This window comes from Trichomycterus rosablanca, chromosome 3, assembly GCF_030014385.1.
Source record: "Trichomycterus rosablanca isolate fTriRos1 chromosome 3, fTriRos1.hap1, whole genome shotgun sequence".
Classification (NCBI taxonomy): Eukaryota; Metazoa; Chordata; class Actinopteri; order Siluriformes; family Trichomycteridae; genus Trichomycterus; species Trichomycterus rosablanca.
The window spans coordinates 54,329,357-54,342,019 of NC_085990.1; the positions used below are offsets into that span (position 1 = coordinate 54,329,357).

General features: G+C 39.5%; 1 protein-coding gene across 4 annotated transcripts in view; it reads left to right on the forward strand.

The window, feature by feature from the left end:
* Positions 1–12,663, forward strand: part of LOC134309988 (calpain-2 catalytic subunit-like) — a 46,468-nt gene that overhangs the window by 20,672 nt on the left and 13,133 nt on the right. For all 4 annotated transcript variants that reach the window (XR_010011247.1, XM_062991497.1, XM_062991498.1 and 1 more), the window contains 9 exons: positions 273–342; positions 547–665; positions 3,329–3,462; positions 3,905–4,079; positions 5,251–5,325; positions 6,031–6,116; positions 7,785–7,859; positions 8,267–8,421; positions 8,950–9,116. Coding sequence is in view for 3 of the 4 variants with exons in the window: in XM_062991497.1 (XP_062847567.1) it covers positions 273–342; positions 547–665; positions 3,329–3,462; positions 3,905–4,079; positions 5,251–5,325; positions 6,031–6,116; positions 7,785–7,859; positions 8,267–8,421; positions 8,950–9,116 (1,056 nt within the window). In the remaining variant the exon portion in view is untranslated. The remainder of the gene's footprint in view (positions 1–272; positions 343–546; positions 666–3,328; positions 3,463–3,904; positions 4,080–5,250; positions 5,326–6,030; positions 6,117–7,784; positions 7,860–8,266; positions 8,422–8,949; positions 9,117–12,663) is intronic.

Sequence of the window (12,663 nt, forward strand, 5' to 3'; positions counted from 1 at the left end):
GCCCCCAAGAGGCAATTAAATTGAAATACATCAATTACAAAAAAACCCATATAAAATACATTACATGAATACATTTCTCTTACAACAATTGAAAGAAAAAAAAAATTACAAAGGGTAGAACAAGAAGATTTTGAGTGAAAAAAATTAAGAAATAACACCTATTACATTTGCATGATACGATTTTAATTGAGATCACTGGTGGACTGAGTAGCCGACAAATCTAATCTTCATCACATGATAAAACCTCTTCTGTATTTGTTTTCATTGTGCAGAACATGGTTAAAGATCCGTATCTAGTCGTGAAAGGAGAGTCCAGGTTTGACTTCGCTCAGGGAGACCTCGGTGAGTTGGAATAGAATGATATGGGACGCTTTTTTTTGTTTTATGGATAAATAAGTATAAATCATGATGTCACATGTTAAAAGGAGTTTATTTATATTTAAAGGAGGTTTAAAGGTGTTGAATGAAGCACTTCTGTTTCACTTAAAATAAAAAGCCGGGCACAAAAATTCTTCATCACTTTTATGTGGATTTTGTATATTTTAGGAGACTGCTGGTTTCTGGCTGCGATCGGAGCGATCACGTTTCAGAAGGACATCATGGATGAGATCATTCCTGAGAACCAGTCGTTCAGCAAGGATTACGCTGGAATATTTCATTTTCGGGTGAGAACATTAGTACAAACACTTAATATTTCTTCATCTGTTATTGTTATTATTATATTAAGCTGTATTTATTGTGTTGTTTGATCAACGTGAACCATCACATGGTCAAATAAGTCTCCAAAATTCATGGATCTAGATTGTTCTAGAGCATCACCCAGTTTGGATCTTCCATGCTACAAAGTCTAATCATCTAAGTTGGTGTATATATACTGTATATCTCAACTCATTATTTTACAGCTGTACCTTGAAACTCAACATCATTTGGTTCTGGGAGCAGCACTGAGTTTTAAAGACGTTGAGTTTCAGGGTATTCTTTCCCATAAGGATGTTTGTGAAACCTGTTAATGCGCCCATGGTCCCGTGGAGCTGCAGATAATTTAGTCTCATGTAAAATAATCAGGTTGTTTTTGACACTTAAACACTGAAAATAACACAAATATAATATAAACACACTGAAATACAATTACTAACAGTTAAACATCAATAAAAATACAATAAAAGCTGCACTTTAGCTTTACTTTTTAATTGTTTTCTGATGCTTCTTCATGCTGGAGATTTAATGCTGGAAAACTTACCCTGACTTACTGTAGTAAAACAGCAAGTGAGGAATGTGATTACACTGTGTGCAGAATTATTAGGCAAGTGAGTATTTTGACCATATCATAATTTTTATGCATCTTTTTCAACTCCAAGCTGTATAAACTTGAATGCTTATTGTATTTAAGCACATCAGGTATTGTGTATTTGTGTAATGTGGGAGGGTGTAGCCTAAGGAGATCAACACCCTATATTAAGGTGTGCATAATTATTAGGCAGCTTCTTTTTCTCAGGCAAAATGGGCCAAAAAAGAGATTTGAGGGACTCTGGAAAAGTAAAAAATTGTAAAATGTCTTTCAAAGGGATGCAGCACTATTGAAATTGCTAAGATATTGGGCCGTAATCACAGAACCATCAAACGTTTTGTTGCAAATAGTCAACAGGGTCAAAAGAAACGTGTTAAGAAAAAAAGATGCAAATTAACTGCCAAAGATTTGAGAAGAATCAAACGTGAAGCTACCAGGAACCATTATCCTCCAGTGCTGTCATATTCCAGAACTGCAACCTAACTGGAGTACCCAGAAGTACAAGGTGTTCAGTGCTCAGAGACATGGCCAAGGTAAGGAAAGCTGAAACCAGACCACCACTGAACAAGACAAATAAGTTAAAACGTCAAGACTGGGCCAAGAAATATCTGAGGACAGATTTTTCAAAAGTTTTATGGACTGATGAGATGAAAGTGACTCTTGACGGACCAGATGGATGGGCCCGTGGCTGGATCAGTAACAGGCACAGAGCTCCTGTTCTACTCAGATGCCAGCAAGGTGGAGGTGGGGTACTGCTATGGGCTGGTATTATTAGAGATAAGCTAGTTGAACCTTTCCGGGTTGAAGATGGACTCAAAATCAACTCCCAAACCTACTGCCAGTTTTTAGAAGACACTTTCTTCAAGCAGTGGTACAGGAAAATGTCGACATCTTTCAAGAAGACCATGATTTTTATGCAGGATAATTCTCAATCGCATGCATTAAAGTACTTCACTGCATGACTAGCCAGGAAAGGCCTAAAAGATGAAAGAATAATGGCATGGCCCCCTTCCTCACCTGACCTAAACCCTATTGAGAACTTGTGGGCCCTTCTTAAATGGGAGATTTACAGTGAAGGAAAACAGTACACCTCTCTGAACAGTGTATAGGAGGCTGTGGTTGCTGCTGCACAAAAAGTTGATCATCAACAGATCAAGAAACTCACAGACTCCATGAATGGAAGGTTTTTGGTTGTTATTGAAAAGAAGGGTGGCTATATTGGTCACTGATTTTTTTTTTTAAATGTCAGAAATGTTTATTTGTTAATTTTGAGTTGTTTGTTTATTATTCTCACTTTAACAGATAAAAATAAACAAGTGAGATGGGAAATTTTTAGTTTTTTATTTAGTTGCATAATAATTCTGCACACTAATACAGTAGTTGCCCAATAATTATGCACACGTAGCTGTTTTCCTAAGAAAGCCAAAACCTCACTTTCTTAAATATTTAGGTTTAAGGTTTATTAACATTTTGAATTGACTGAAAGCACAGTAGTTGTTCAATAATAAAATTAATCCTCAAAAATACAACTTGCCTAATAATTGTGCACACAGTGTAGTGGAGGAACTTATGAGCAGTAATAATGAAGAGACGTTTAGTGCTCCTGTCACCACGTTAAGCTTTATTTAGACTCTGGGAAAAGCTGATTCTCAGAAGCTGGAGCTGTAACACAAGTTTAAAAGTGAAACAGGGAGGAGAATCCAGATAAACACAGATACACGTGGAGCTGTAACCCTGGATCTGCACCTTATTCCACACTGATGCAGATGATGCGAAATTGCATCGAGTTTCAAATATTTTGAGTTTAGGGGACGTTGAATTATGAGGTACCGCTGTATATTATTTCATCAAAGAAGTTTATTTATTACAGAACAATCACTGATATACAGAAACCTAATTTTAGCCAAACATCAAACTGCACCGTGAGCTCTGACTGTTTATTCTGATGTTTTTTGATTATTTATTATTAATAGAATGAAATCAGAACTTTGCTCTACTGAATGATTGTTGTTATAACTCTGATGTGATGTTTCCTCACAGTTCTGGAGGTTTGGAAAGTGGGTGGATGTTGTGATAGATGATAAATTACCCACGATCAATGGAAAGCTGATTTTTGTTCACTGCAAAACTAGAAACGAGTTCTGGCCGGCACTGCTGGAGAAAGCGTACGCCAAGTGAGTCTGATAATAATAATAATAATAATCATAATCATAATAATAATCATAATAATAATAATAATAAAATATATTAATAAAAAATAGTAATAATAATAATAAAATAATAATAAATAATAATGATGATAATAATAATAATGATAATAATAATATTTATAATAATGATGATGATTGATGATGATGATAATAATAATATATCTAATTAATAATAATAATAATAATAATTAATATTATTATAATTAATAAATAATAATATAAAGAAGAAGAATAAAAATAATAATAATAATAATAATCAGGAGAATTATAACAATAATAATAATAATAGTTTTTTTTAATTGATTTATTCATCATAATAAAAATATTGCACTGTGTATGTGTGTGTGTGTGTGTGCATGTTTGTGTGTGTGTGTGTATATGTGTGTTTGTGTGTGTGTGTGTACAGAGTGTGTGGATCGTATGCAGATCTACGTGATGGTTTGGTGTCGGAGGCTCTGCGTGATTTTACTGGCAGAGTTTTTTTTACACTCACACTGGAGCCCGATCGTCCCAAATACTGGAGTCTGATGAAGCGAGCAGCTCAGCACAGATCACTCATGGGCTGCGGATCACGACACGGGGTAAACACACACACACACACACACACACACACACACACACACACACATCCGAATTCATTCTGTCTACACAATCCTGGATCATTCATTCTGTTTACACAATCTGATTAAGAATATGAATCCTGGAGGTTGTTATGATGAAATGGACAGGACCCAAGGTGCAGATACAAAATAATATATTTTAATTTAAACAAAAGGTACAAAAAAAGAAAAAATGCAAAAAGGCAGGAACAAAAAGCAATCGGGAGAACCCTGATTGAGCCGCTGGATCCGCAGGCAAAAAACTGAAAAAGAGAAAAACACAAAGTTATGAGGCGAGGCACGAACCCCAGACGCTCAGGTCATGGGCGTTCGCACTAACCTCTTCACCAGTCATCGGTGAACGGAATGGGGCACACAGCGCTTAAAAGGCACTGGCCCAAAAAAAGGCAAAAGTACAAAAATAACTCCCGATGAGGGGAGCGCCCGAAGCAGCAAAGCGGATCAGAAAAAAAAAGGGATCGTGGCTGTTCCTAGAACCCGTATCTGGGGAGCAGGACAGCCGACCTGAAATGCACAAAGACAAGGTAGAGATAAGAGCTACGCAGGCGGATTCGAACCTGGGATGCCGGCGCAGGAGACAACAGACTCACCGTATAGCGCCACCCAGGAGGCAGAGATCCCCTACGAATAGAGCTCAGTAAAGCGCCCTAAAGGAGGCACCGTAGCTGAATCAACCTTCCTGCTTTAGGCGGCAGGGGTGTTAGTGCTAATGCTACAAACAAAACAATCAGCTCGATGGCTGAGCGCAGTCGTACCAGCTTTCCCTATCCCGGAGAAAATGAAAGGGCTACTACCTCAGCCTTTCGGCTTACAAATCCGGGCGGTCTAACACCGTTCGGGCTACCGTCTTTCCCTATAAAAAAGGGGTGAGAAGACGCTCTCATAGCCAGACAAACAGAGCCAACAGAAACAAAGGTGTGATGCCTGCTGCTGCACGCTGGTGGCCTAAATAGGTCAGGTGCAGCTGCAGGCAATCGCCCTAATCAGCCGGCCTCCTACAAGAGGCCTTGCTTGGCTTTGTTCTGTAACGCCCGCTTCCCCGGGAACCCGGGGTAAGTTCACCAGCTACCGCAGGCACCCTAACAGAGGTTACTTAATTTTCTATATTTCTCACGTGTCACATGTTTTTTAGGCCACGTCTGCTAACACAGAGCTTCCCAACGGCATCGTGGAGAGACACGCCTACACCATCACTGACGTCCACAAGGTGAGTGTGAACTGTTTATTACTCTACTGTGCTAACTAATTAGATGCTCTACTTTACGTCAGTGCGGTTTTAGCTTACTAAGCTAGTTAGCATCAGGCTGTTCAAACCAACGCTAGTACGTCCGCTAAAGTCTTCCTTTGTGTCCCGAAAACGCTTAAACTGTCACTGATGCCCCAATTTACAAATAAACCACACTGGTATAATCACACCTTTATACAGATTAAACATCAATGACAGTTTATTTACATTAAAAGAACTCGGTTGAACTGGTTGCTCCACATCGATTCACTGCCATATTTGTAGTTTTCTGTGCCGCACTGAATGCGGAGGACGCTCCCCCGTCATAAGGTCAGATCATCACTCAGAATTAAGGTGCCTCAGTAGGAGCATTTTAAGAGATCTAAGGATTTAGACGTGCCCTCGTAGGATGATGGGAAATGCGTCTGTCTAGAGAGAGAGAGAGCGACAGGTTTAGATTCACCTTGTACAGCAGCTTGATTTTAACCCTAATGAACTCCACTGAGATGAATCGGAATGCCAACCGTGAGCCTGGCCTCCTGATCTGACATCAGACACTATAGGAAGCCCTTTCAGAAGAGCACAGACTGTTATGGCCACCAGTCTATGGTTTTTGATTAGGCTGTTAAGTGTACGGTCAGGTGTCCACATACTTTTGGCTAATCCAGGATTGTGTGTGTTCACCAGGTGCTGAGTAATGGTGAATCGGTGAAGCTGGTGCGCCTGCTGAACCCCTGGGGACGGAAGGAGTGGAAGGGACAATGGAGTGCCCGGTGAGGCGTCCATTCTTTTATGACCACTGCACCAATCACATCATGTTCAGGTCGTCGTTGTGATGCTGAATGCTAAGCTAACATCACATCACCACATCCAGACGTGCTCTGTTCTGTAATTCTGTTATTGCTGATCCATTACATTACCAGAATGTTTGGAAAATAAGACATCCAGTGAGCGGCAGTTCTGCAAGAGGAGTGAGTGGGATAGTTGGAGCTTTCAGAAAGACTCCAGGAACAGATGAAGAGTAGATCTGTTACCGGTCGGCTGGGCTCACCTAGCAGGCACAACTGATCACTGGGTGGGAAACAACCTGACTAAATGGTGGTGGGCAGGCACGTGCACAGACATTTTTGGGGGCAGGTGCTCAAGCCAAAAAAAAGGGCACCCATCGGCAAAACTATTAATAAAATTAAAATAAAACAAAAAACACAGTAGGATATTTAACTTGTATATTTATTTTTGTTAACACAGTCAATACACATCTAATCAAATAACTCAAAATACCAAATTACATAAATAAATAAAAAACAGGCAAAAACAAGGATATTGTGCATGCTTTTTAATAACCAAACAATATATTAAATAATCATCAAAAAGAGCTGAACTTAGGACCTACCTTTGATTTCAAATCAGAAACCCACTTTGGGTAGTTAATGTTAATGATGAGCCTATTATTATGCTAATAAAACCAAATAAACAGCTAAATAACATTTTCATATTTATTCATCATTTTTATATGATGTTCTATATCATAGAGCATTATGTTTAGTCTTCTACATATATTAGTTAAACCTCAACTGTTGAAGTATAGGCCAGTGATAGCTCCCCTAGAAGTGACAGTGGTTAAGGTACTGTACTAGTAAACAGAAGGTTGTTGGTTCAAGCCCCACCACCACCAAGTTGCCACTGTTGGGCCCCTGAGCAAGACCCTTAACCCTCAATTGCTCATCGTGTTCCACTCATTGTGTAAGTCGCTTTGGATAAAAGCGTCTGCTAAATGCTGAAAATGTAAATATAAATGCTTGCATAAAAATAACTCCTTGACTGAAGGTGACTTTTCCTACAGTGTTTTGGCCAGGATGCTGTAATTATAAAATATTGTATGTTTGTATCTATTTTCAACACTTTACTGTGAGAGCTACTTGACATTCTCCTGCAAAATCTTTGTGCTCATGCTTTTTCTTTTTCAGGCTTTCACATCAAAATAAGTCAGATTTTAAATGAAACAAAACTAGTGAACTTGTCTAATTTGTAAAACAGTAAAACACTTTTGGGGGGAATTGATGACAGAGAGGGTAATTTTTATTTTTAAATATTGATGAATGTAGAAAAAAAGGGTTCCAGCAGAAAGGGCACTTTTCTTATCCAGGGCAAAAGGGCAGGTGCTTGAGCACCACTAGGGGTCTGTCTGTGCATGTGCCTGGTGGTGGGGCCTTGGATGGCATGTAAGGACCCTGGTTAGTAGCCCGAGGTGCCTGTACAGAAGTGGAGGGACGGGCATAAGAAGGGGTCGGCGGGAGGGCATGTCAGGAGGATATACCCTTCATACAGGAGAAAATGCAGAAATAAAATAATAAAAACAAGAACATCGCGTCTCAGTGTTTGTGGTTCTGAATGAAAGTATTTGGACGGTACAAACCGATCACGTGTGTGTGTGTGTTCAGCTCCCCACTGTGGAAAACCGTGAGCGCCGAGGATCGAACCAAACTGCTGGACAGTAAAGAGGACGGAGAATTCTGGTACAGTTTCATTATTTTATTTTTAATCTCGTAATGTAATTGTTCTCTTACTGATTCTTTCTATTCTCACATGCGGACAAAAGTATGCGTCCTACTCCTAATAAATAGACGTTCAAATTAAGCTTCTTCAGTCTTCACTCCTTTCAATTTTTCAGAAACAAACAAAAAAAATCCTTAAATGTAACGACTAATTCAGTCTCCATTTCTTTGTGAGTGATTTTATTCAGAAATATCTTTTTGTATTGTTTTTTTTTTTTTAGCTTTTTTTTTTTTGCTTACTACTGAAATTCCTTAAAAAATGTTTGTTTTTATGCTTGAAATGAATCAAACTTAATAATAATAGTAATATAATAATAATAATGATATTTTCTGGAACCTGATAAAGTTCTTCACCTCTCCTTGTTCAGGATGTCGATGGAGGATTTCTGCAGAAACTTTGCTCATGTGGATATCTGCTGCAGGAGTCCAGTGTTCCTGGACGACTCCTCGGAGAACAGCTGGACCAGAGTGATGTATGAAGAGAGGTGGGAGAAGGAGACAGCCAGCATCTCCAGAGACGGACGTAATTATTGATCTACAGCACAGTCACGTTCAAGGCTGGAGATCAGGGTGTCAATCCATTGCAGGGCTCCAGGGCTTCAAACAGTCCGGGCTTGGGACCAGCACTAAAAGTGCACTGATGTGTTCACATACTTGTGAGCTCAGCCTGAGATTCAAACCCCTAGAACAATTGTGTGTTGATGATTATTATAAATCTTCTGTAGATCTTCTTCAAGATCTGTTGGAACATCTGAATTATTATCGATAGGCGCTGCGATGCTCACAGCCGGTAGGGGCCATCTCCATACAGACATGCCTGAAAGTGGGTGTGGCTGTGGTGAATTGGGCTCCTACCCAGGGTTTGTTACTGCACTGCGGCCAGGGGTTCCAAAGAAAACGTACATGAACATGAAAAAATAATGATTATTACTGTTGTTGTTCTTATGATGGTGATGATAAAGGTGATGATGATGATGATGGTGGTGACGATGATGTTAATGATAAAGATGATGATGAAGGTGATGATGATGATTAATCTTGATCTTTTCAGAGACCTTTTGGATGAACCCTCAGTATTGGATGAAGGTTCCACACCTGGACGAGAATCAGACTGAATCACAGAGTCACAGAAACGTCCTTGTGTCTCTGATGCAGGAACCCAAAAGCAGACACAGACGTCTGGTTCAGAACCATCCCATCGGCTTCAGTGTGTTCATGGTTAGTGTTTAACCATCACACACACACACACACACACACACACACACACTGTTCTGTAAATACACTCTTTGATTATTTAATAAGCTACATGTGCAACAGAAGCTACACCTGCGGTAAATAATTCTTGTTTACTTTGTCTATCGTCTGATCATGATAAAATCAGTCTGATTATTAAAATAACACTGTTATTAAATTCAGTAAAAAAAAATCATAACTGCTCTACAGCGCAGGACATCAGCGAGCATCCAAACATGTTTACACTGACAGAATTAAGCAACGTCAATATTACAAGTTATAATAACATTAGCAATAATAAGTTTTAATAACCGTAATAATACCAGTTACAATAACAGTTATAATTACAGTAATAATAACATATAATAAAAGTAATAATAACAGTTATAATTACAGCTATAATAACAGTAATAATAACCGTTATAATTACATTTACATTTTACATTTTCTGCATTTAGCAGATGCTCTTGTCCAGAGCGAAGAACACAAATCTGCTAAAACCTGTTAGAACCAACTGTTTTTTTTAGAAAAACTGTTTTTTGGGGGTTTTTTTTGTTAGAAAGCTGGGGGTTTTTTTGGGGGTTTTTTTGTAAATGGAAAAAAAATGTTAGTAAATAAGTACAGGTCAGCTTAAGTGCTTACTAAAAAGGTGAGCAGGCAGGCAGATAGAAACATACATATGGACATATAAGAATAAATATAGAGAAAAAGATGTTGTTATAGTTATCAATATCTACAATATATCATTTATGTGTGTGTGTGTGTGTGTGTGTATGTATGTGTGTGTATATATGTATATATATATATATATATATATATATATATATATATATATATATATATATATATATATATATATAACAGTGTATCACAAAAGTGAGTACACCCCTCACATTTCTGCAGATATTTAAGTATATCTTTTCATGGGACAACACTGACAAAATGACACTTTGACACAATGAAAAGTAGTCTGTGTGCAGCTTATATAACAGTGTAAATTTATTCTTCCCTCAAAATAACTCAAAATACAGCCATTAATGTCTAAACCACCGGCAACAAAAGTGAGTACACCCCTTAGTGAAAGTTCCTGAAGTGTCAATATTTTGTGTGGCCACCATTATTTCCCAGAACTGCCTTAACTCTCCTGGGCATGGAGTTTACCAGAGCTTCACAGGTTGCCACTGGAATGCTTTTCCACTCCTCCATGACGACATCACGGAGCTGGCGGATATTCGAGACTTTGCGCTCCTCCACCTTCCGCTTGAGGATGCCCCAAAGATGTTCTATTGGGTTTAGGTCTGGAGACATGCTTGGCCAGTCCATCACCTTTACCCTCAGCCTCTTCAATAAAGCAGTGGTCGTCTTAGAGGTGTGTTTGGGGTCATTATCATGCTGGAACACTGCCCTGCGACCCAGTTTCCGGAGGGAGGGGATCATGCTCTGCTTCAGTATTTCACAGTACATATTGGAGTTCATGTGTCCCTCAATGAAATGTAACTCCCCAACACCTGCTGCACCCATGCAGCCCCAGACCATGGCATTCCCACCACCATGCTTGACTATAGGCATGACACACTTATCTTTGTACTCCTCACCTGATTGCCGCCACACATGCTTGAGACCATCTGAACCAAACAAATTAATCTTGGTCTCATCAGACCATAGGACATGGTTCCAGTAATCCATGTCCTTTGTTGACATGTCTTCAGCAAACTGTTTGCAGGCTTTCTTGTGTAGAGACTTCAGAAGAGGCTTCCTTCTGGGGTGACAGCCATGCAGACCAATTTGATGTAGTGTGCGGCGTATGGTCTGAGCACTGACAGGCTGACCCCCCACCTTTTCAATCTCTGCAGCAATGCTGACAGCACTCCTGCACCTATCTTTCAAAGACAGCAGCTGGATGTGACGCTGAGCACGTGCACTCAGCTTCTTTGGACGACCAACGTGATGTCTGTTCTGAGTGGACCCTGCTCTTTTAAAACGCTGTATAATCTTGGCCACTGTGCTGCAGCTCAGTTTCAGGGTGTTGGCAATCTTCTTGTAGCCTTGGCCATCTTCATGTAGCGCAACAATTCGTCTTTTAAGATCCTCAGAGAGTTCTTTGCCATGAGGTGCCATGTTGGAACTTTCAGTGACCAGTATCAGAGAGTGTGAGAGCTGTACTACTAAATTGAACACACCTGCTCCCTATGCACACCTGAGACCTAGTAACACTAACAAATCACATGACATTTTGGAGGGAAAATGACAAGCAGTGCTCAATTTGGACATTTAGGGGTGTAGTCTCTTAGGGGTGTACTCACTTTTGTTGCCGATGGTTTAGACATTAATGGCTGTATTTTGAGTTATTTTGAGGGAAGAATAAATTTACACTGTTATATAAGCTGCACACAGACTACTTTTCATTGTGTCAAAGTGTCATTTTGTCAGTGTTGTCCCATGAAAAGATATACTTAAATATCTGCAGAAATGTGAGGGGTGTACTCACTTTTGTGATACACTGTATATATATGTATATAAAACAGAATATGAATAGAGATTGTGTATCAGATATAAAATATGTCAGACATAGGTATGGATGAGAATGTTGGTGGTAACATACAGATAATAATAGAAGCAATGTATGTAAATAAAATTATAAAATTATAATTTATATATACATACAGGTATGAAAATAAGAATGTAAAAACAGAATATGTAAAGTGGCAATACAAATGTATGTTTGAGTTGTTGATTCGGTTTAACGACCCCGTCGTTGTGTGGTGTTAAACAGTCTGACTGCTTGGGGTACAAAAGACTTTCTTAGCCTCTCTGTAGAGCAGGACAGAGACAGCAGTCTTATCACTGAATACACTCCTCTGTCTGGTGATGGTGCTGTTCAGAGGGTGCTGTGTATTATCCATGATTGATAGGAGGTTTTTTTTAAGAGTTCTTTCCTCAGCCACCTGCATGAAAGTTTCAAGCTCTGTGCCAATCACAGAGTCAGCTTTTCTTACCAGCCTGTCCAGTCGTGTGGCATCGCTCTTCTTCATGCTGCCTCCCCAACACACCACAGCATAGAAAAGAACACTGGAGATGACAGACTGATAGAACATCAGCAGGAGTTTTTTTTACAGATTTTGAAGGACCCAAGCCTTCTCAACAAGTAGAGACGGCTCTGTCCTTTCTTGTAGATAGTGGCTGTGTTATCTGTTCATTCCAGCTTATCATTGAGTTGTAGTCCCAGGTATTTGTAGGTCTTGACCACCTCAACGTCAGCCCCCTCAATTGTGATAGGTCGAAGATGGGGCTTGTGCCTCCGGAAGTCCACCACCATCTTTTAGTTTTGGAGGTGTTCAGCTGTAGATGGTTTGACGTGCACCATGACACAAAGTTATCCACCAGGCACCTGTACTCCTCCTCCTGCCCCCCCGCTCCAATACACCCCACAATTGCAGTGTCATCTGAAAACTTCTGCATGTGGCATGACTCAGAGTTGTACTTAAAGTCAGAGGTGTAAAACAAGACAGAGGAAAGTACAGTCCCTTGTGGT